Source organism: Panicum virgatum, chromosome 7K, assembly GCF_016808335.1.
Source record: "Panicum virgatum strain AP13 chromosome 7K, P.virgatum_v5, whole genome shotgun sequence".
NCBI lineage: Eukaryota > Viridiplantae > Streptophyta > Magnoliopsida > Poales > Poaceae > Panicum > Panicum virgatum.
In genome coordinates, this window is record NC_053142.1 from 34,458,833 (window position 1) to 34,482,507 (window position 23,675).

A 23,675-nucleotide genomic window follows, 5' to 3' on the forward strand; every position below is an offset into this window, starting at 1 on the left:
ATCGACGCACAGGGCACTGCTCGCCGCCGCCGGGCATGGTGTGGTCGGTGATGGAGCCATGGGGACGGCTGGTCCTACTCATCCACACCACACACATGCAAGAAGAACCACACAGCAGAACAGATCTGTCTGCTCCCTGCACTCGCGCTTACCCACACGCAAGAGAGACGCGCAGCGGGACGGCAGAAACACTGAGAATCGGGCAGATCAGAGTGGTTGAAATATCTGTTGACAATTTGACAGAGCTTTTCATTCGAGCGATGTCAGTATGTGCTCAACTGACATGATGATTCGTTCCTCAAACATTTTAATCTACCTTGGGGGATTCAAACTTTTATGACAGAAGCATGTACTTTTCATTCCCGTTATACCCTTTATTGCCATTAACTTAGCATGCTTCAATCACATATCCATGGAATTTCAATCTTGTTTTTAGATCACAGTTTTTTATAAAAGCTACATTAACAAATGCAGAAGCAGGCATCCATTTCGGTTAAGAATTGAGAGGAGGTTTTTAATTGCCAGAAATTTTGCTCTACTGCCTATTCTACTTCGTGTTTTGGTCACTCTTGAATCTTAAATTGCTTCATCATATATTGTTCATAATTGTTATATTTCAGCTTAAACTTTCCTCTGGAAATTCTTTCTTTTCATTGTGGATGATTTTTTAACCATGCTTTCAGCTTAAATATTTCTCTGAAAAATCTAGGTTTTCATTTCTGATGGTTTTGAAAGGAAACACAACTACTGTATTTTAGATGGAAAGGGAAGGACCCGGCTGATTTTGAGTCAGAAATACTGTAAAAGTTTTGTTCAAGTTCAACCTCTTCTCAAAGTCAACCTCATCTTTACAATTACAAGCAAGCTACCAGTCAAGGTTGCTATATCTTCGCACTCTGTACAAAGCAATGGCCACGTCCTCCTTTTATATACTGCTACTGGCCTCACACACAGAATCATAGATTTCGCGGCAAGGACTACGCAGAAGACAGCAACACAAGCAGATTGCCCCAAGCAACAACCTTGTTAGATAATCACAAGAGAGTAGCTTCGACGTAGAAGAAACCTTAAGGTTGTTTGTTCCTTTAAATCCAATGGCCGCGCTGATGAGTTCCTCTGTTACTTCCGGAGGCTTGGCACCTCACACCTCTAAGGTTTCTCCTCGCCGCCTCGGGAATCCAGCGATCTCCTCCTCCTCGTGCCATCGCCGCCGAGGCCTTATCGCCTTGACGATGAATTCTTCAGGCATGAACAGTGCCTTCCCATTCAAAGGAACGACTACGCGGTAAGTTCATCGATCTCTTGTCTTAGTTAAATCTCCTCTTTTCCAACCTTTACGTTTTAGTAGTAGCTTGTATCTTGGCATGCACATCAAGTTTCATGCAGCTACTGCACAAAGGCTCTGTGTATAAAGCTTCACCTATTTTGGTTCAGAATTGCAGCAGTGGGACCAGGCCCAGCAAATCCGTCAGGAGGAAATCTCCCAATACCCAGCATGCCATCATGGTGAGTGAAGAACAGACACATGCGTTGCTCGTTCATCTTTCTGATCTTTCCAAACTTTTGTTTGATCCATTTCTTTCCCGCTTCTCAGGGCCAAGTGGGTGGTTGGTGCTGTCATAGTTGCGATACCGATTTACAGAAGGTTCAGAACATTGGAAGGTAAAATCGAGGCCGTACATTCACCGTTCGTGAAATCATCTTAGTTACCATGCAGTTCATTTCGATCGCAACTTTTGGCGGCGACAGATAAGATAGAGAAGACGGCAGAGGTGGCGATCGAGGTGGTCGACACGGTGGCGGAGGCGACGGAGAAGGTCGCCGGCGAGGTCGCGGGCGCGTTCCCCGGCAACGAAAACCTCAAGGAGGCGGCCTCGAGGATTAAGACGGTCACGGATGCGATCGAGGAAGACGCCGAGAAAGCCGAGGCCCTGATCCACAAGGTTAGTTTAATTACGCAACCTCTATTGCTACGTGAGTACTACGCTATAGGCTTCGACTACGGCAGCAGGTGATGTCGCTAGACGTACGACTTAAAGCTCATGTTACAGTCTTGCAAGTTGTGTTACTTGGGTCTGTTTGCCAGGGCTCCGACTCCTCTGAAAACGGCTCCGGCTCTGGCTTTTTTGGTGGAGCGGCTTTTTTGATGGAGCTGAAGCCGTTTTGAAAAACGTTTGGCAAAACGGCTTTACATGTTGAATTGACGTTGTGAAATGTCTAAATTACTCTTCAATATATTTTTTTATCTATTTTTTCTTTTTCCCTTCTCATTTTCTCCTCTCATTTTCTTTTTTCTCGCCTCTTTTCTTTTTCCCCCTCCTCTCCTCCTTATCCATTCATTCCCTACGCCTGCGCCTAGCCCGTTTCCTCCTCCCCGCCGGCCTCCCTCTTCCCTGGCGCCGCCGGCCTCCCCCCTCCCCGCCGGCGCGCACTCCCTCCAGTGCCGTGAGCTCCCTCCACCGGCGCCGCAAGCTCCCTGCTCCCCGCCGGCCGCCCTCCTCCCCACGGGTTGCGCCCCTCCGGTGGCCGTCGTCCGCCCCGCCCAGGCCGCGCGCTCCGACCCCGGCCGCCTCCGCCCCACCCCGGCCGCGCGCTGTGCTCCCGCGGCCTCCGCCCACCCCGCCCCGTCCAGGCCGCTGTCGGCACCTCCGTCCGCCTCCTCTCTCTATCTCGGCCGCCGCGATTACCGGGGGTATCGTTGGAAAAAAGTGAGGCGGAGCCGGGCGGAGCCACGAAAACGTGGCTCCACCTCCCCTGAAGCGCTCCAGTGAGCGGGAAACGAGCGGGAAACGCGGGGCTCCAGAAGCGTTCCAGAGCCGGAGCCGCGGGTGAAGCACCGTTTGGCAGGGCTCTGGACGAAGCCGGTTTTGGAGCCGTCCGCGGAGCCCTGCCAAACGGGGCCTAACTGCTGTTCTTTGCTCATGTTCGGTAGCCACTAAGCACCGTGCTGGCCCCCTAAACCATGTTTCTAACAAAACATATTTTAACGAGACGTGAGCCACCCAAGCACGAAGCACAGAGGGACACTCCCAGAATTAAGTTGCATAAACCATTAATCAAATTAATTAAAAAGGACCAAGTGTGTTATAGCGCGGCACCTAGCACAACTAACCAAAATGCAACCCAAAGGTATATATAAAGGATATAAAGTGGCTAGGAAATCCTTATAGGCATACAGTATTAAAATGCAGTATGAAAATGTATTTAAAAGTGATAGGTTGTTCATGTTATACTTGCCTTCCTCGTACTGCTCCTGCTGCTGCTCAAACTGGTCGGAAGACGGCTGCTCCGGGTAATGGTACTGGGGCTCCTCAGATGAATCAACGTCTACTCACGAACACATGGCCAAAAACAATACACCACATAAACATACATGCAAATAATAGCATAAACTAAGAAACAGTACATCAATACATACAAACAGCACACTAAACTAGTCTAAAACTATTCTACGCGTTACAACGATCGCGTGGACATAAAGAACGCCTAAAACGGAGCTAATACGCATAATCTAGGCTAAAAACAAGATCCAGGGACCTATTTGTAAGAAAACTGGAGTTCCAGAGGGTTCTGTGCAAAAACCAGGGGTTTATGTGCAAAAACTGGAAAGTTCTAGGGTCTGACGTGCAAAAAGGCCTCATCAGGACGGCGGGTTCTATTTTAAAGAAACTCAGGGGGGTACATGCAAAGTTCTGGGCAGATCTGCAAATAGTTTTGAATAAAGCTGGACCGCGGGTTGATTTCCGTAAAACTTAAGGGCTCTTTAGCAAAACTACGAGGGCGAACCGGTATCTAGCGATGAGGACCGCTGGATCTAGATCTAGTGGCTCAAAGCGGCTCGGGTGTGGATCTAATCTTGCCCGTTAGAATTGAATCGGGCGGCTCAGGAGCGATGCGGGCGCGGACGGCGGCGCGGCTCGCCGGAGACATGCTCCCGCGGCGGCGCTGCGCCGAAGAAGATCGAACTCGGTCTTCCCGGGAGGATTCGAACGGGGTCTGGGTCGGGAGGCATCTACACGGCATGCGTAAAGCACCGGTGGCGATGGGGAGGTGGTTCGGGGCTCCGAGCGTGACGCTCGTCGGAGATGGCGGCTCGGCGGCGCAGGGCTCGCCGGTGCTGGCGTATTCCGGCTCCTACGGTGCGCCTTGGCTACGGGAACTAGCGCAGAAGCAAGAGGGGGTCGGGGCGCAGCTCACCGAGGGGTCGAGGCGGCCGGGGCTGTAGCGCAGGCGGTCGGCGACGAACTCCGGCGGCGGCGGTGGCGTGGTGGTCGCGGACGGGTCGCAGGTGTGCGACTTCGGCCTTCCTGGTCCTGTGGATCGGCGTGCGAGGTCCCTGCGATGAGGCCAAGAGGATCAGGCGGGCCGGAGACGCGTCGGCGACGTGAAATCGCGGCGGCGGACAACCTTACCCGAGACGGCGTCCGGCTCAAATTCGGCCGATGTAGTCCAGGAACTAGAGCGTGGCCGGCTTAGGAAGTTTCCTGGGGCCGAGGCGAAGCTAATGCGGCGGTCGGTAGGACCTGGGGTGCGGTGGCGTGGCCGGTGCACGGCGGCGCAGGGGGGGTCTGCGCGGCGGAGTTAGGGTTTGGGCGGCGATGGGCTGGGTGATGGGGCGCAGGGGGTCACGGAGGTGCGATTTAAGGAAGGGGCCGGGGTCCTGGGCGTCCGTGCCATTGGGCACGTGGGCGAGCGTCACGGCGGAAATCTCGGCTCTGTTAGCTCGCCGGGGAAGAAGGTGGGGGATAACGGGTGGGGCCTGGTTGGCAGCGAGAGCGACGGGGCGCGCGGTCTGCGGGAGAGTGGCGCCGACAAGTGGGGCCCAGGCTGTCAGCGTCGCGGGAGGGGACGGGTGACGCGCGGGCGGCCTGCGCTGGGCGAGCACGGTTGCTGGGCCGGCTCGGGCTGCCGGGTGCGGGCCGAGCGGGGAGAGCGGACTGGGCCCGCGCGAGTGAGGGAGGTGGGAGAGGGAAGGACTGGGCCGGTGGGGTTCTTGGGCCGGGTCAGTGTGGGTTTTGGGTTGGTTCCCTTTCTATTTCTTCCTCTATTTCTTTTCATTTTCTATTTCTAATTCAAACTAACACACAACTAGGTGAATTCAAATTCAAATTTGAATTCACAACTAGCACTCAAACAAATAAATTAATGTACCAGCATGAATGCAACACCAACAATTAAATCTATGATAAGTACTCCTAGGTGCTAGTCTGCCTAGCGACGTGACGTGCACGTGTTAAGCACCGGGTTCTTAGGGCATGGGTAATAACCCAGCCGGCTTGCTGGCTGCATGCGCAGCTGTGCGCCAGCGCCCGCAGCAGGCGGCAAGCAGGCGGCTGGGTCTGTCCGAGCCCCCGAGCAGAGGCCAAACGGTCCGCTTGAGCCGGCGGATAGCAGAACGCCTATTTTTTTTCTCTCTTTTCCACTTAGGATTCAGCTAACTTACAGCCTCCTATAATACTTACTCTTATGACAATTTATTAAAATACGGGAAATGAGGCTCTTGGCTATGATACTTCGCGAGGCAAGTGGAATGGGTGGGTACGATAAGCTCATTTTAGTTAGTTTGCATAAAAGCAAATTAAAGTGTTTCTATGCTGAATTGAATAGCGTGTAAGGCATGTGTTCTGCCTATCACCAATTCTTTGTCTCGCCAAACTTTTTGTAGTTTTTTTTTTAAAACAACTTAAGGCAGCTCAACAATTGGCGTAAATGGTCAAGGAGTTTTTCACCCAAGCACATGGATGGTGATCTAGTCTACCGATAGTCATAGAGTGTTTGCTCTCTCTTTTTTATAAGATTGTATGCTCTTTAGGCATAGGTCGGAAATTTCTTTCAAGTATTGTTATATCACCTTGATGTAATGTTACTTGAAATCAATAAATTTCCCCTTTTCGGAAAAAATGAAGAAATAAAATTTGCTTCCCCAGAAGGTGTTACTTACCACCTTTACCAATGTGAGGTGTAGTAAAGTGTGGTCGTCAACTAATTAAATAGGCCATTATTAGCGCACGTCCTTCCTATTACAGCAGGTGCTGATGTTGCCATTATATTGCCGTGATGCTCACCGTACAATCTTGCAAGTTAGTACTACCTGCTGTTCTTTGATGTATTTGGTACATATGTCTCGTAGCTGGAGATACTTGCTGATGTGTACTATATATAGCTGCGTGGGTTTGTGATAGCTAGTGGCTTGCATTTTAATTAAGCGCTAGCTAGTTGCGGATTGTGATGGACAAGTGGAATAAGTAAACGGTAAACTTTACTCATTCGATGCATCTACCTGAGATTACCGGACAAATGGTGATGTTAACTTACCTCGCTTGCATTGCGCAGGTTGATGAGATAAAGAAAGAGGTAGACTCAATAGTCGATCCTTTAATTGACAAGGTCGTCAAGGAGGAAGAGGCGGAGAGAAATAAATAAGTCGGCATGAAAATAAAGAAGCACACACACTTTTCCTTCTTGTTTACTTATGCTTCTTTCGTTTCAAAAAAGAAGCAAGTATATATACACTAGTTTGGCGGTAAGCAGGGAAACATATCAAGTGTAAATAAATTCTTTTCATATAAATCATACAAACTTTAATCTGGACTACCAGATATGTTCCCAACAGAGCTAGGGAGGGGAAAAATGTCACGCCCCCACATGTCATCGCCCCGCCCGGCCGCTTACCTCATCCGATGTTTTCTACAATTAGTCATTGTACAGTCGCTGACTTTATCTACGAACCACAAGAAAGCCAGTTTGGTCGCCACTTATGAACTTTCGCGACAAGTAATTATTGCATGCGCTGTCATTAAAGTGAAATGGTAAATTGGTAAAAATGCTGTTCACTTTTCCCTCCAAGCATGATGCCCTGAACCTCACAATTCACAAATGATGTACGGTCGGTTAGGCCCTCCACACTACCAAGCCTTTTGTTGTTGGGCCAAACTTGCAGAATAAGTCCACAACTACCAGGCAAAAAATTATTTTCTTTTTAGTTTCCAGAACAGTGAACTTCTAAATTCAATTAAAAATTATAGAAAAATCAAAAAAATACAAACTAAATTTTGTTAGATTTATTAAATCAAGATCTACTGAGAAAAAAAATACTCATCATGTGAAATGTCAATTTTGCCCCTGCTAAAATTTTAGGTTGTGTTTAATCTAGTTTATTTTGTATCTATTGTTCTGTTTGTCTAAAAATCCTGAAAATTTTGTGATAGCCTACTCTTTTCATGTGTATTCCACTGGAAAATTTTCAGGTGCATAACCTAAGTGCATATTTATGGATCTATTATTGTTGGATTTCCATCATTTAGCAGTAGAATAATAGATCCACAAACATGCACCTAGGCTATGCACCTGAAAATTTTCCAGTGAAATACACATGCAAAAACTAGGCTACCACAAAATTTTCAAGATTTTTAGACAAACAGAACAACAGATACAAAATAAACTAGATTAAACACAACCTAAAATTTTAGAGGGGCAAAATTGACATTTCACATGCTTGAGTATTTTTTATCTGTAGATCTTGATTTAAAAAACCTATCAAAATTTAGTTTGCATTTTTTTGATTTTTCTATAATTTTTAATTGAATTTAGAAGTTTACTGTTTTGGAAACTAAAAAAATGAATTTTTGCCTGGCCTACCGCCCCGCCAGTTGGCGGCAGGCTCCCCTAGGGGCCAAAATGTGATTAAAAATAAATTTTATTTACATTCAGGTCCCTACCGCCCCGCCAGTTGGCGGCAGGTACCCTGCCGCCCCGCAGCCGGGCGGTAGGGGTACAAAACTGTAAATTATGAAACCGAAAATATATTTCTGTAAAAAATGATTTTAAAAAATATAAAAATAAAAAAGACGTCCACAACTCGCACGCTAAGCGAGCGACGGCCCAAACTACGAGTGAATGCTGGAGGCTGAAGGAGACGGCAGTGGCAGGCAGGGCACCCAATAAATCAATGTCTTATATAAATGCAATCCACTAAAATTCATTAATAATTATTTTTTTCGTATGTCATGAAGCCACATCATCATTTTATTTCCATCATTGGATCTGAATAAGAGCACATATCTTGACCTTCCACAACCCACTAAGAGTTCATACCTTTTTACTTGGTTTTATTATTGCAACAAAATGTCAAAAAAATAATGTAAGCGCTAACATATCCCTCATTCATTTTTATCACATACATTCCTAACATCCTATTATATTACAATAATACAGATCACGATGGTGCAGAATCCATAACCAATTCAAAATATCTACATTCGTCCAATGAAACATAGGTACTAAAACCATTAATCGATATATAGATTCTTTCCAATTATCAACATTTCACACAACACTTAATTTTTTTTAAAATTGTTTGCAAAACTTCACTTATTCAAAAGAGTTAATACAAAGTCCAATCTCTTGCTTCACAAAATGATGCAGATATTTTTATTTTCTCCCAGAATAAAATTAAAACATCCTTATCATAACTATTATGGTTTCTCCTTTTATCAGTTTTAGCAACTAGAACATCTTATATGTACATCGACTTCAATATTTATCCATTTCTTATATACAACCATGTCATATATCTCCAATGCTAAAAGGCTACAACTGCATCACTCCATATTTTCAGCACACTCAACTTCATATATTAGCAACACGTCGGATATTCGGCTGTGTTTAGTTCGCGAAAAAGTTTGGGTTTTGGTACTGTAGCACATTTCATTGTTACTTGACAAATATTATTCAATTATGAACTAATTGGGCTTAAAAGATTTATCTCGTGCTAATTAATTAGACTGTATAATTAGTTATTTTTTAACTGTATTTAATGCTCCATACATGTGTAAAAAATTGGATGCGACCGATACTGTAGAAAATTTTTTTGGGAACTAAACGGGCCTCAACTAGTTTGTACTTGTAGCACTGTACCACTGCATGTGACATTCACTCCTCATCTGGGTGCTGCTAGTCTGGGCGGTGTCCTGCTCCTCACCAGGCATGACAGTGCATGCCTCCTCTATTTCACCACGGATAGTTGGCTGACCTGCGTGCGTGGTGAACATCCTGCAGAAAACAACACATGCTGTGTTTAGATCCCACGAAATACACTGTAGCGCGGGGTGAAAAACATTGTAGCGCACTGTAGCACGTTTCGTTTGTTTGTGGTAGATATTGTCCTACTATGACCTAACTAGACTCAAAAGATTCGTCTCGCAACGTACATCAAAACTATGCAATTAGTTTTTTTATTTACCTACATTTAGTACTCCATGCATGGGTTATTTGCTACATTTAATGTTTCGATGTGATGGGGATGTGATGGAAAGGGATGTTTTTGTGGGGGTTTTTGGTGGAACTAAACACACCCACAGGCTGTGTTTAGTTCCACCGGAAAAAACACTGTAGCGTCAGAAACCCTATAGCGCACTGTAGCACGTTTCGTTTTTTGTGGCAAATATTATTCTACCACGACCTAACTAGCCTCAAAAGATTCGTCTCGCAACGTACATCAAAACTATGCAATTAGTTTTTTTATTTACCTACATTTAGTACTCCATGCATGGGTCATTTGCTATATTTAATGTTTTGATGTGATAGAGATGTGATGGAAAGTTTGGATTTTCGGGGGAAGTTTTTTGGAACTAAACACAGACAATGCATGACACGGAAGATCAGATGTTTCTTGCAATTACACACGAGCAACAAGTCTTTTTTTTCCCCGCCCAAGCGTATCTCAGAGGCAGAGATCTGGTCTACTGGAGGAAGCCGATCGATTCAGAGCCGCTAGCCGTGACCGCCCCCCAGCTCGTGTACAAGCGAAAGGCGCGATCATGAACGGAACAGTCGATCGAACGCAACCAACGTAGAGTACTACGCAGAGGGCCAGAGGCCAATGGAATCGCTCGGGTCGTGGTCCAAAGAGTGGACCCCACCCCACACAGGAACGGACACGGGGTGTACCCTTTACCAAGGGGTGCAGGAGACTCGTTCAGGTCCGTCGCCGTCAGCCCACGGCGGGCCGGCCGGCCGCGGCCGCCGTCGTAGGAGGCCGTTCTTCCCCCAAAATTCCAAACCAGGGGTCGCCGGGCGGCGGGCGCGCGAGCATCAGGTGGCGCCATTTCCTCGCTCCGCTCTTCCCGGCCTCGTGACGCACGCTACAATGATACGGCACGAAAGGGAGTACGAGTCTACCCCGGCCCCCGTCGTCTTCTTGTCAGTTGTCACGAGAGTACGCGAGCCACCGCTGAGCGTCTACTCTGTTCTGCTGAAACCAGCGAACACTCTGTTCTGCTGAAACCAGCGAATGTTTTTCTCTCACACTAAATTAATAATAACTATTAGCATCAGCCAACTAACAGTATTTTTCTCTCACAATAAATCAACATCAGCTACTAGCCGCAGCCAGCCAAACAGTGGTGACCTTGAGCTCCTTTTACAGATGCTAGCTGGCGCTGGCGCTGGCGCAGAGCACTGGTTTTATTTTGGTTCATGCCAAGCACTAGTCTAGTATGATTATTCAATCCCAGTTCCCCATGGCCGCGCTCGGTTCGTGCGTTCCTTGCGTAAGCTTGCCGCTCCACGCCCCCGCGGTTCCTCCTCGCCGCCGCGGGAGCAGCCCGCCGGCGACCGCCGCATCGGCTCTCCACCGGAGATGTCTTCTTCCCGGCGGCTCAGCGACGAGCTCTTCAGGCACGAGCAACGCGCTCTTCTTCTTCTTCTTCTTCTTCTTCCCGGTGGTGCGAAGAGCTAGCGCACGGTAAGTGCATCGATCTTTCTCTCCCTCCTCAAACCTGTCGTCTGCTGGCATGTACAGCACAAGATGTCAAGATCCATGCGGCTACAACGGTTTGTGTACCAAGTTTATTTCGCCCCGTTCCTGTTGCAGAGTCTCTGCGGTTGATCCTGGGAGCGCTGCTGGCTTTGATCTGTCAGGATTCAATCTCCCCGTTCCTCCATGGTGAGGGAACACCGGTCACATACTTACTGCATCGCTGCTTGCATTGTTCGATCGATCGGTGCTCGGGTGTTTCTGAATCTGTTTGATCAATTGCCTTCTCGCGTTCGAAACCTGCTGTCGTCTGCTTCTCAGGGCCCAGTGGCTGGTTGGTGCCATCGTCGTTGCAATTCCTGCTTACAGACAGTAGTGCACCCGAGATCTCATATATTCGTCGCCTTTCGAAATCATCTCGACTTGCGTTGCTACTAGAAAGATGGCGCGCCATTGGCGCGCTTGAGGGCCGCCTTCCTCGATCTTTATATTTTTAGTGATCTCTGGTGAATTGATTGTGGTAGAAGATTGAACCAATTATGCAGCCGAACTGTAACTTACATTTTCCGAATTGAGTTAAGGTTGTGTATACAAAAAAGAACTCATCTTTGCAGCTGAATTTTTTTTAATGATTGATACAAACTAAATATCCACAGCAGCTGTCATCACTCAGAAGGATTGCTATTGTTGATATGGAATTTGCAAGGAATCTTTGCTCCAACGTTGATGCGATAAGTGAATGCGCTACAATTCTGTGTATGTTCTACACGTATTGACGTATATATATGTATATATTTGCACGTATATATGTATATGTATTATTGTATGTAGTAGGTAGTAATAATTATTATTTTTGCCTAATACTCTCACCTGCACGCAATCAAAAAGATATTAATAGTTAGTAATTGAAGATTATAAGTACATGAACAGTATGTTCTACTGCTATCTTTCTCATTTTCTCTTTCGATTTTGGGCTATAATGTGCTCTATTTGGACATGCTAGCTAGAGTCCATATAATCTGTAGTCCAAGCCTCCTCTGTGTCTGCCTTTGATTAGCGGACAATGGAGGTAGAGGTGCGATTCAGGCTGTGCATTGGGGGGGGGGGGGGATGTGCGATGCCCCTTGCCTCATCTGAGGAGCAGAGGGTGCGTGGCTCTTATGCAAAGAGAGAGGGGGGGGGCACCAGTTTGCTTGAAAGTGGAGGTGGACGGCCGCCTAGCACCTGACGTTGCAGGCCTCCTTCACTCGCGTGGTCGAGGCTACGAATCGGCCCATAGAGGCGGCAGCAGCAGACGTGGCGCTCAGGTCGCCCACCGCCGTGGCTACCGCCATGCCATGCCCTCGCATCGGCGAGGTACAGGTCAAAGGCCGCCTCGACTGCAGTCGTACGGGTCCGTTGCGCGGCCGAGGCTGCGTCTCAGGCCATGGAGGCGGCGGCAGCAGGCGCGGCGCTGAGGTCGCCCACCGCCGCCGCTGCCGAGCCCTCACGGCGGCCCGCGGTGCTGGGCGCGAGCTAAGAAAGGTAGCGCAGAAAATGGATCTTTCGAGTTACATAGATGAGGAAGATGGAGGTCTTTATCATACCTGTTGATTTCATTTCTCTTCTTCCTCTTCGTTGGTGTGCTGCTTCACTGGATCGATTGATGTTCTTCTTCGTTGCCGCCGGTGCATTCATGTGGAAATGGATAGTGATATTTGGATCTCGGATGTTTGGCTGTTTGAGCGAATGCTGGATTAGTCTGGAAGAGTTCCGAAGCCTTAGTAAACCTGGATCAGGATCTAGCCGTAGGATACACCGAGCTACGATCCAACGGTTTCTAGGAAGCTTGCGACGTGGCATGATATCGTGCCAGGGAATCGCCGGGGGAGCGGACGCCTTTTCGTGTCTTAGAGATTTGACTACGAAATAATGTATCCACTGCTATAGGATGAGTACGCAAGCTTCTATTCTTTGTTGACTCGCTATGTTTTTTTTTTTACATTTTTTTCATTCTAAAGGTGTTCCTTGCCACGCTAAGTGTCACAGTCGAGTAAGCAGGCCCTCACCACCGTCGATTACGGTTGTGGCTGATGTTGCTATTATTTAAAGCTATTGGAGTCTTGAAAGATACTACTCCCTTAGTTTCAAATTGAAGTTCGTTTGATTCTTTTTACTCCAAATTTAACCACTAGTCTTATTCAAAAATTTATATGAAATATCACTTTTTTTTGTTGTGAGTTGTTTTATTAATACAAGATCTTCAAGAATGATTTAAATTTGACAATATTTGCACAAATTTTAGTGGTCAAACTTAAGTTAGAAAAGTCAAAAGAACTACAATTTGGAAAGGAGGTAGTAGTAGCTACGCGCTTTCCTTTGCTGATTTCAGTAGATGGAGATACATGTTGAACTGTATATATAATGCAGTGTTCCTAGTATTGTGATATTCCTTTTTTTTTCGAAAAATCGTGATAGCGATTTGCATGTTACCAGTGGCTAGGTTGCAACTGGTGAAGAAGAAGGGGAATAAAACCACACTTTTGCAAATACACATGAGGTTAATTATTTCTTCACTTATTGCATTATTAATTGTCCAGGTCGATGAGATAAAGAAAGAGATCGATGAAATAGTCGATCCTATACTGGACAAGGTCGCCAAGAAGTAACCTTAGAGAGAGGCAGAGCTCAAAGAGAGGACAGGAGTGGAAGACGTCGTCAGGCAGCTGTTCGTTCATCCCCTGTTTGTCTCGTGTTCTCGTTCCACTGTTTGTAGCCATGTGCTTGCACGGTCACCGACTTTCCACGAACCACGGGATGGCAAATTCGTTCGCCACTACAGTGCCACAATTTTAATCTTCTGGAAAGGAATGAAATTTGGTGTTCTTGGCCTGTCGTGAACCCCCCTCGGCTCCCTCCTCTCCCTTTTTCTTTTAACTCTTTTAACTCTGCAATTTTACGCCCTCATTTTTGAAGAAACTGAGCTATCGTTTGCTTCTTGTTAACTCAGTTGGTTGAAGTCACATTAAACAAAATTAGAAATTAAAAAAAGATGTTCAGAGCAATTGTTAAAGATAGAACTACCCCTAACCTTATCCACGCCCAACACGTTTTCTCCCTCCTGTCCTGTGTGAGCCCTAGTGGGGCGCGCCAATGGCTACAGCGAGTGGCAACGAGGCGGCTGCCAACCGCGCCGGTGTGAGAGGCGATATGAGCTTTCAATTTTCGCGTAGCTGGAGCCAAGATCCATCATCTCCGCGCGGTGGATTGAGGCTTTAATTCTTTGACGGGAGACGACGAGAGAGAAATAAAACGTGTGGCTGGACCCGCGTGTAATAAATACATGAAAAGAAAATGGAGCACCCATCTTGTCTTAATGGAAATGGGTAAGCCTCGTGTCGGAAAAAAAATACACGCAGGGTCCAGCCCCTAGCGGGGAAAACAGGCTCGATGCCAATTATCTGATGTGAGGATGTAATTATTTACCGTCTTCAATCCTATGATGTGAAGGGTGCAAGTTTGCTCATATTTTTCTCTATGTTTTTTGTTGATAGAGTTTTGATGTGCACCAAATTGCTGCCCAAACATGACATGTCAAAATAGGGCTAAAAACACAACTAACTCATAAAAATAGAGGCAAATCTGCACGAGCAAACTAGTCTTTTCTACAACAATTGACACCGTTATGTCCTCTTAAAGGAAAGGGTGCGAACTCGGTCTTTGCTTCGAAACAAAAGAGAAGGTGGTAGATCATAGAGTCGAAAAAAATTAGGATAGATTCACTATTAGCCTTCAAAGCAAGGGCAAGAAGGAAAAGGGCTATTGGGAAGAAAGAAATGCCGTTCCTTCTTTTCCATTGATGTATCATGTTCCATACGGCCGAAGAACCCATGGAGACGCCAAGGTGCAGCAGCAGGCTGCTCGGATCTTTCCGTCCCCCGTCCCCAGTCCAACTGACGCGCGTTCAAACGGAAGCCAGAGCTCGCGCCATGAGCAAGAGCAAGAGCAAGCAACGTCGCGGCCCTGATGATCCGCGCCGCCGTCCCACGATCCGCACCACACATGGGTCTGCTGCGAGTAAGAGCATCGCCATCGCCATCGCCGTCGCCATCGCCATCGCCGCCGAAGCAGGTCACGCAGCGCACAGCGGCAGCCGGGCGCAGCGCGAGTCCTACCGGCACGTGCGTGCGTGATGACTGCGTACGATCTGATACCGCACGAGAGGACCACGGACAGCGCGAGGGGCCCCTAGCTAGTTAGTGTTCGTCAGGCCGGCCTACCCCGTTGCCGCGACCACGAGAGTCACGCGCCCTCCAATTACAGGCGGCTACATAAAGCTGGCGCAGAGCCAGGATTTCATGCCAAAGTTTTAGAAGAAAGCAGCAGAAGCATACCACACTGCCCCACGAGCAATAAGCTTGCCTGGCATTCAGAAGAGAGCAGTAGCTCCGGCGACGCAGAGGAAACCTGTACGTAATCTTTTAGACCCTCCCATGGCCGCGCTCAGTTCCTCTGCTCCTTACAAACCGGCGATCGCCACATCGGCTCCTCGACGACGGGGAGGCCTTGCTGGCTTAACGATGATGAGCTCTTCAGGCATGAACAGCGCCCGTTTCCCGCCGATCAAAGGATCAGCTACACGGTAAGCACATCTTTGTCTCTTCAGACTTATCGTCTTGATCATTAATTGGATCAGTTTCTAGCTAGCGTGCGGGCCTCAGTCGGCATGTGCTGGTTCCATTCAGCTACAGTTTCTTTTTTTTTTCTTCCAAAAAAGGCTACAAAGGCGCTGTGTATCTGTATCAGTTTCGCCTGTTTCTCGTTTCAGAATTTCTGCGGCTGATCCTGGATGTACTCCCGTCCCAGCTCCGTCAGGCGGAAACCTCCCCATTCCCGGCATTCCTCCATGGTGAGGGAAGATCGGTTAGTTCAGGTGTTCTGGGTCTGCTTCATGATCAACAGTCTTCTCACTTCCGAAACCCCTCTGCTTCTCAGGGCCCAGTGGTTGGTTGGTGCAATCGTGTTCGCAGTTCCCCTTTACAGACAGTTCAGAGCAATGGAAGGTATATACCCGAGATCATACTCATACATATTCAGTGCCTTTTGGAATCATCTCGACAGCATGAGTTGATTTTTATTGTTGCAATTTTAATCTGCTGGTGATAGATAAGCTAGAGAAGACATAGATAAGCTAGAGAAGACGGCGGAGGTGGCGATCGAGGTGATCGACAAGGTGGCCGAGGAGACGGAGAAGATCGCCGACGAGGATGCCGACGCGTTCCCCGGCAATGAAACGCTCAAGAAGGCAGCAGCGAATATCAAGGCGGTCGCGGATGAGATCGAGGAAGATGCCGATAAAGCTGAGGCCCTGATCGAGAAGGTTAGTTTAACTGCGCAATTTATTGCTGAGTGATGAGTATGTTTGGCTTCGATTACGGCCGCTACTTTTCTTAAGGAACAGGGTAAGGGATCTGTTGATTATACTGAAAATAGAATAATCAACGGAAACAAACAACTAAACTGCTACAATAAGAGCATCTCCTGCATTCCCCGCTAATTAAATTTTTCAATGGTTATTGGAAGAGTTGTTTCTGCAGCTCCCCAATAATCTCATGCATACCAAGCCAACTACCATATTTGGAGACATTCAACTCTCTCTTTATTTGAGGAGAGTTGGGATGGATTATTAGTTGGATACGGCTCCGTAATATAATCTATCCATTTTTTTTAGAGAACACGTTAAGGTGTTTGTATGCATGTGAGAGATAGAGAGTAAAGAAAATTGATGAAGGATCTCAGCACACAATAAAAAAAAATCGTAGTTTCAAAACCGAGCATCCAAATCAAAATCCAGTGACACAGTTGCGCTCGTTTCAATAAGAGCTTTAAAACAAGATCCCACATCACTATATTTTAAAGTTATTTTTTTCCATGTGAGAGATTGGTTTTTAGGTATTCTAATTTGCTTATGAATTTTGCAAAAGTTGTTTATCGCTTGACAAAATATTGCTTGACTCGTCTGAGTTTAGATAAGTGGAGATTGATGTTGATATTTAGATGATGTGATTAGAGGATGACGCAAACAATTATGCCGGGGTAGGTGAGTGTTTATTGCATAATCAGTGATACAGACCTTTAGCAAGTCAATTGATCATTTTTACCGATTTATTTTGGTATTTTTTTAATCTACATAAGAAATGTATGTTTCTTCAAAAAAATATTGTTGAAACATATGCAAGTAGCTCTTGTTTAGAAGGTCTTTTCGAGATAAATATTTTGTGTAAATAGAATTTGAAATTCATGGCCGGTTCAAGTTCTACAATTTTTTTAAATTTTAAAATTGCTTTCATGTACTGCCGATGCAAAAATACCATGTGGTGTGTCTCGAGAACTTAACGTGTAAGATAATCATGCAAAGGGTGCATATGTACTGATAAGATTACAGACGGCTGTAGTGAAGTTATTACCTCATCTTACTAATTATTATTGGAAATGGTGGACCATAATTTTAACCCAAACTCTTCCTGTATGGTAGTTGGATTGGAGAATGCGGATCCACTGAAGATACGCTAAGCCAATACTTTCACCGTGTTCGGCTGGTGTGGAGGGGGCTGCTCTTGGCGGCAGCAGCAGCAAGCAGCAAGCCGAACGGCAACAGCAGCCTGCAACAGACGGAAGCAGCCCAGTAGCAACCAGCCGAACACGGTGATTAACATCGAACAACTTAAATAACAATATATGTCACACAATAATGTCTTGTCATTACTAAACATCTTTGTCCAATACCAATCTACAATCCCAAACCATGGATAGCCGGTTGACACGTTGACACACTGTACACCACTAAAGAGAGACAAAACCGTCAAGTCAAAATATGACATTATCATCGTCAACACTCATGTTGCAGTTTACGATATGCCACACCGAGACAAGCACTGCTCCCTCCATTTTTATTTACATGTGTTTAACCTAAATCAAAGTTAACTAATTTTGATCAAATCTATAGAAAAATATAGTAACAAATATACTATCCAACATATGCATTATCAACGTATATTTCACGATGGATTCAATAAAATAAATTTGGTATTGTAAATATTATTATCGTTCTTTATAAATTCGGTCACAGTCAGCCAAGTTTGACTTGGGACAAATTTAATACGACATGTAAATAAAAACATAAGGGGTATCATAGAAGGCTTGTCGCCAGAGTTGGCTCCAAGCCGTGTGTAGCCATCTCATGATTGAATCTGCATGTGTGCGTGTGCTACCTTTAGACGTTGCTCTATACTGAACTATCCCGCGCATGCAGCGCTAGCCATCATCTATTATAAGTCGCAAATCCATCTCGTTAAAGATAGTAGTGGTATTGTGCGGGCACACAGTGCTGCCCGTGAGCAACTCAACAGTCTGTGTAAAATGAATTGAATATGTAAAAATAGTAAAAATAAGGTGAAAACTGGATCCAACGGCCTCTCTATCTCGCTCGGCTCGGTATCCTAGTCCCCGCGGTAGCTAGTTTTACCCAGCCGTCGTACTCGCCATCCTTCTCCTCCCGTTGCTCCGATCCCCTGCCATGCGGCCCGCCCCAGTGGCTTCTCCTCTCCGACGCAGTGGCCCCTGCGGCTTCTCCCTTGCCGGCACGGCCGGCGGCCGCTGTACCTCTCCTCCCGGCGCGGCGGCCCCCACGATTCCTCCCCTCTGGCGCGGCGGGCCCCTCGGCACCTTCCCTGTCGGCGGCTGTGCTGCACCTCCCCACCCCGCGCAGTGGCCCCCAATTAAGCCGCCAACCCGACGAGCTTGAGGATGACGAACGTGAGGAATGATTTTGGCTAATCTGTTGGAGTTTATGAAATTATGACGAGTGAATTTTAGCTAATTAAATGAATAGCTAAATAGAAATATGGAGATTAAGATTTGACTAGACTCTTGGAGTTGCTTTACATAGCCCAGCCCCTGCCACCACAGTGTTGCCGATACCAACGATTGCATTCCCGCACTGCTCCCATGGAGGCGGCCACACTTCTGCTAAGCACTTATGCCTGCACCACCACCATTGATCTGGATTGCCGCCGAGTGCCCGAGTCCCAGGACTCGCTCCACGCCGGATCCATCGGAGAGGCTATATATCTCAACTCCAAGGCAACCGGGTTCGACCGTCACGACACATGATCCATGTGATGCCGGTCATGCAGGATAAGACCGTTGTGATTCGTGAACATTGAGGAGTGGAAAATTAGTTCTTCCATATGTTCAATTTACTACTACTAACTCTCTAGCCAACCGCATTTTCATAGCCCCCGCTTGTAACACTAACGTTTTACTTATGCTGCGGTGAAGAATTTGCTTGCATAAATTGCGCGGCTTTAGCACACCTTTGCCAATACATACGAACTATAGATTTAACCATTTCTCTCACTTACTTTGTTGAGCAGGTTGATGAGATAAACAAAGAGATGGATTCCATAGTTGATTCTATAATCGACAAGGACAAGAAGAAGTAAGAACTCTATATAGATATATACGGCGCTCAAGGAGAGGAAAGGAATAAGAGAGAACCAGCGCGCGAGCGATTGTCCATCGCCTGTTTGTCTAAGCTCGTTACGTTGTTTCTTGTCATGTGCTTGTACACGGTCACCGAAAGGAACCACGCGAAACCAAACCAATCACGGATTTTGTCGATAAATATTCATGTTCATGTGTTGTCACTGTAGTGAAAAGATAAGAGAGCGGTTTGGAAGAGTTTCTCCCCAAACAGGCTTCATCTGTGAACTCAAAAAACTGGATTCTAATTTGGTAAAATGCCGTTGTTTTTTTAAAGAAAAAAAATGCCGTTGTTAGTCCTCTGACCGTTTGACGTATGAACTTTACACAAGTGGACGCGCGACACAGAGCAGCAGTTCACAAACGCTCTAGTACACGCCAAGCTGCAGGCTGCTCAGATCGTCGCGTCTCCAGCTGACGCGCGACACATGGCCCTCAAACGGAAGCCAGAGCTCGCGCCACCGCCAACCAAGGCAATGCAAGCAACGGGCAAACGGCCCTGATCCGCGCGGCGCGTCCGGCGCCGCAGCCCCACATGGCCACATGGGCGTTGCCATGGCGCCGTCGCCGCAGCGGCAGCGACCCCGGCCGGCAGCGCGTCCTACTCGCACGTGCGCCCCGGCGAAGGTGCCGGGAACCCAGCCCAGCCCGCAGGCGCGCACATGCGTGCACGCCCCCCCTCTCCGGCTCGCCGCCGGCCTCGCTCCACCATCAAATCAAGCGCCCCCAGCTGTCGCCTGATCGGGCCGACCGGCCTGCCGCGGCCCTACCTACCACGGCGCATCTGTTCCGAGTTATCTTTTTCCCCTGTAGCTCAGGCCTCATGGGGCCACCGGGCCAGCGGCTCGTGGCTACTTGGCTCGTCGTCGCTGCAGTCCGGGTCCTGGCCGGGTCCGGCGGCCGCCGCCGGCCAGCTCACGAGCTAGGGGGACGGGACGGGACGGGACAGGGGCTACAGGAGTGTAGGACAGCCTGGTGGGCGATCCGCGCCGCGCACAGTGAAGCGGACTGTACGACGACGAGCTAGGGGCGATGGATCGGGCCTCGAGCACATGTGCGGGATGTGCCTGAATTTCCCCTTCGTGATCTGACCATTTTCGAGCCAAGTTAAGCTCGTGGGCTCGAGTGAACGAGCAGTTGCCATGCCCATCTCCATTTCGTGCGGATTTGTATTTGACGGGCAACAGGCTAATCCATCCATGATCCATCCCCCCCTACCAGGATCTAGGCCTCGCTGTAACGATCTGTCGGTAGAGGTAGACCAGTGAATGCGAACAGTGTTTCCGTTCTCCTGGCCTGTCCAAACCGGATCCGGCGGTCTGCAGTGCGACCGATCAAGTTCACTGGGACCAGCAGGACCCACATTCATGTGCAAACCAGGTCTCGCACGAGACTGCGAGTTTGGACGTTGTCATGCTCTAAGTACCATTGGTTTGACAGTGGGCGGCCTTGATGCAAGTAAAGTCAGTGCTACTGATTCTTTTCTTTTAAAAAAAAACAATCAGTACTACTGATCCTTTGTGTGATCTACAGAAGTGGAAATGCAGATCCCATGCCTATATTTCCTGAAGCCTAAACCGAGCTAGTGAGGCATTTCGTAGCCCGAGTCAAGAGCCTTAGCTTTCTTAGCTCACTAGCATCTCTTCTTGTTCTGAAACTGCCTAGCTAGTCCAGGAAGCAAAGACCAGATGGAAGCAAAGACCGGACGTAAAAGCTTATGGAAGTATAACATGCTAAGAATAAGAATGGAGAATGCATAAATTAAATCAATGATCATAATTACAACAGCTCGTACGAGGAAGATACACCAATTGTGAGGACGGTAAACAAGCAGAGATCAAGAAGACAGCGAGAGATCAAGAAAACGTAGGAGAGGATGCATGGGGACCACTGGATCATCTAGAAGGCGAAGACGGCCGCGGCGACGGCGACGGCGGCGAAGGCGAAGGCGGGGCGGAGGCCGGCGGCGCCGCCGGCGGGGGTGCTGGGCTCGGCGGAGGGCGAGGGGGTCGCGGCGTCGGGGGCGGGCGCCGGAGGGGAGGAGACGGGGGCCTCGGGCGCCGGCGCGGCCGCGGACGGCGTGGGCGCGTCCACCGCGGGGGCCGGGGCCGGGGCCGGGGCCGCCGTGGGCGGGGCGACCGGCGCGGGGGCCGGCGGCGGAGTGGCCGGGGTCGGTGGGGCCGCCTGGGGCGCCGCGGCGGGGGCGCCGCTGGGCGCCTGCGCCGTGGCGGCCACGGCAAGGAGGGCGAGCACGGAGAGCACGGCGAGGTGAGAAGCGGCGGCCATCGTGGTGGGACCGTGGGAGACGGGAGGGCCGCTCGGTTCCTTGGCTCGCTTCTCGCCTGCCTGGTGTGCTCGTGAGTGTGCGTGGGGGGAGAGGACGTGCAGAGGCGTGGGGCTTATAAAGGTGGCAGCTTTTGCGCGAGCTGTGCGGCGGCCGCTGCGCAGGACAGCGCCGATGCAGCTGCCGCTGCCGAATCACCTGCCTGCCTGCATGATTGCCTCGCACGTCGCAACCTCCATTCCATTATTGGGAGGTTTTCACGGTTGGAATTACGCTCTGGAGCCGGAAATTATGAGTTATCAGCACTGATGGATCGACGATGATTGATGAGCTTTCTAACCACAGATTCCATTCTGCTTCGTGGGCACACACTACATATGAACACTAGGGCCAAGGGTCTCTGGAATGTGGGCCCTCTGGTGTCGTGAGCCCGCTTGTCAGCTGACCGTTCCGTTACTGTTTTTTTTTTGAAATGCGTCCCGTTGCTGTTATATCCTTCAAAGTTCAAACGAGAAGTTGCAACCGCAATGCTGACTGAATCTGAATGTCTGAATGTTCTCCTTTTTTTTTTACCTCGGAGAACAAATCATGAAATGAATCGGTTGGTGCCTCCCGCAGCAATCACCGACCTCTGTCTGAACAGACTGGTGAAGGCAGGCATCAGATGTAAATATGCAGTGTAAATGAGTACAAGCCGCTCACGGTTTCACTTTTCACCTGGTGATCGCTGCTGATCAGGAAACAGGAACGGCGTCCGCGCAGTTTATCACCGGTGCTGGCCACATGCCAGGTGGACCCTTGCGTGCTCGCGGCGCCACTGGGGGCATGTGCGTGAGTTGGACCGAGCGCGGGTGGGGTTCGTTGTGATAAACAGAATACTGTCATCTCAAAAGATGCTTCAGGGCCTCACGGCCTCACCTGTCTCTGCCCTGCCGCCAGCAAAAAAAAAAAAAAAATCGGAAAGAGAGGAGACAGCTAGGGGGAATGGGGGGAGGGAGAGAAAGATCAGATTCTCCTCCCTTTTCTGTGCTCTGTCAAATGAGGAATTGTGCTATGAAGGTAAATCAGATTTAGTTCAGGCACGAAACTAAACTACCACACTCTGAAAAAAGCATCACACACTACTCCTTGATGCATAGCGGTGCTCGTCAGCTTTTAGCTGATCGATAATGGAGTGCTGACACAAGACATATGGTTTGCCGCCGCCTACTGATGACGATGGCAGGCCAAACGTTCTTGAATAGTAAGTACGTGGCATGCTGGTGTTAATCTGCACAAAAAGGTGTTGGTGCCGAACTAGAGCCAACACACCAAAACGCTAGAACACGCAGCGAGCGACGGCACAACGCAGCGCCGATACTCAGACCGGTCAGACCGGTCGGGTATACCTGTCAGACCGGTTGTCGCCGGGCAGGCCGGCGGCGAAACCAACGAACGTCGTCCGGGAAGGATCCGTCGGGGCAGGCGCACGCAGGGTTGTTCTAGGGTCGGTAGGCCACCTAGAACGCCCTCAATCGACGTAGAGACGAAGGAAGAACAACAGATAGTAGATGGAAAAAAACTAGGGCAAAAAGAAAGTAAAAAGATAAAAAGTTTTGTATTTGATCGATTGGATGTCCTAATCGGCCGTGACCCTTTATATTTATAGAGTAGGGTAGACTTATCCCGTAAGAAATCATATTACAAGATCTAAATCTATTAAAAACTCTAATTGTACTTGGATTCCACTTGGACCGGTCTGACCGGTCGGACGTGCCAGACCGGCTACAGACGCTTCGATTGGTCAGACCGCTTGAGCGCACCGGTCAGACCGGTCAGCACAGGTTGCTGCCAATTTTGGTCGTCAACATATGCCCCCCTGTTCTTTGGCGAAACTTGCGTGCCAAAAAACACTCTTCTGGACCAAAATTGTCTAAGAGCGATGAATACATCGGCCATTTTTTGTGCTAAGGGCGATAACAATTTATCGGCCGTATCTTGCTTCTTCTTCAAGCTGATGACGAAACAACTTGCTTAGGTCTCCATATCTGCTTCATGGTCGCTGATCTTGTTGGTATAACCTCCGCTTGCTGTTCAATGGACTCCTTTATATGAATCTATTGCAGCCTTCTC

General features: G+C 48.4%; 3 protein-coding genes and 1 long non-coding RNA gene across 8 annotated transcripts; 2 read left to right on the forward strand and 2 right to left on the reverse strand.

Annotated features, from left to right (window-relative positions):
• The first annotated feature begins 632 nt into the window (after positions 1 to 632).
• On the forward strand, positions 633 to 6,594 carry LOC120641180. The gene is made up of 5 exons (XM_039917177.1): positions 633 to 1,285; positions 1,435 to 1,506; positions 1,595 to 1,662; positions 1,750 to 1,943; positions 6,334 to 6,594. Exons 1-5 carry the CDS (start codon positions 1,095 to 1,097, stop codon positions 6,421 to 6,423), a joined length of 615 nt encoding a protein of 204 aa, XP_039773111.1. The 5' UTR covers positions 633 to 1,094; the 3' UTR covers positions 6,424 to 6,594.
• Positions 6,595 to 10,450: 3,856 nt separating this feature from the next.
• Positions 10,451 to 19,499, forward strand: LOC120641181. Of its 5 annotated transcripts, none has more exons than XM_039917178.1 (6): positions 10,451 to 10,744; positions 10,874 to 10,945; positions 11,078 to 11,119; positions 15,773 to 15,798; positions 15,922 to 16,115; positions 19,171 to 19,499. In XM_039917178.1, exons 1-6 carry the CDS (start codon positions 10,497 to 10,499, stop codon positions 19,237 to 19,239), a joined length of 651 nt encoding a protein of 216 aa, XP_039773112.1. In that variant the 5' UTR covers positions 10,451 to 10,496; the 3' UTR covers positions 19,240 to 19,499. The 5 variants fall into 5 exon arrangements, 4 of the variants coding, with proteins under 4 accessions (XP_039773112.1, XP_039773113.1, XP_039773114.1 ...); XM_039917179.1 differs by lacking the exon at positions 19,171 to 19,499 and adding an exon at positions 17,271 to 17,706; XM_039917180.1 differs by lacking the exons at positions 10,451 to 10,744; positions 10,874 to 10,945; positions 11,078 to 11,119 and adding exons at positions 14,961 to 15,377; positions 15,564 to 15,644 and having other exon boundaries at positions 15,731 to 15,798.
• Positions 11,419 to 12,612, reverse strand: LOC120641182. The gene is made up of 2 exons (XR_005662170.1): positions 12,343 to 12,612; positions 11,419 to 11,626 (listed from the first exon to the last, which is right to left on the reverse strand). It is a non-coding gene; the product is annotated as an uncharacterized LOC120641182 (long non-coding RNA).
• Positions 19,500 to 20,503: 1,004 nt separating the features above from the next.
• LOC120640169 (arabinogalactan protein 1-like) lies at positions 20,504 to 21,565 on the reverse strand. Its single transcript, XM_039916036.1, has 2 exons — positions 21,241 to 21,565; positions 20,504 to 20,523 (listed from the first exon to the last, which is right to left on the reverse strand). The coding sequence occupies exons 1-2, from the start codon at positions 21,563 to 21,565 to the stop codon at positions 20,504 to 20,506; spliced, it is 345 nt and encodes a 114-aa protein (XP_039771970.1).
• Between the last annotated feature and the right edge of the window lie 2,110 nt (positions 21,566 to 23,675).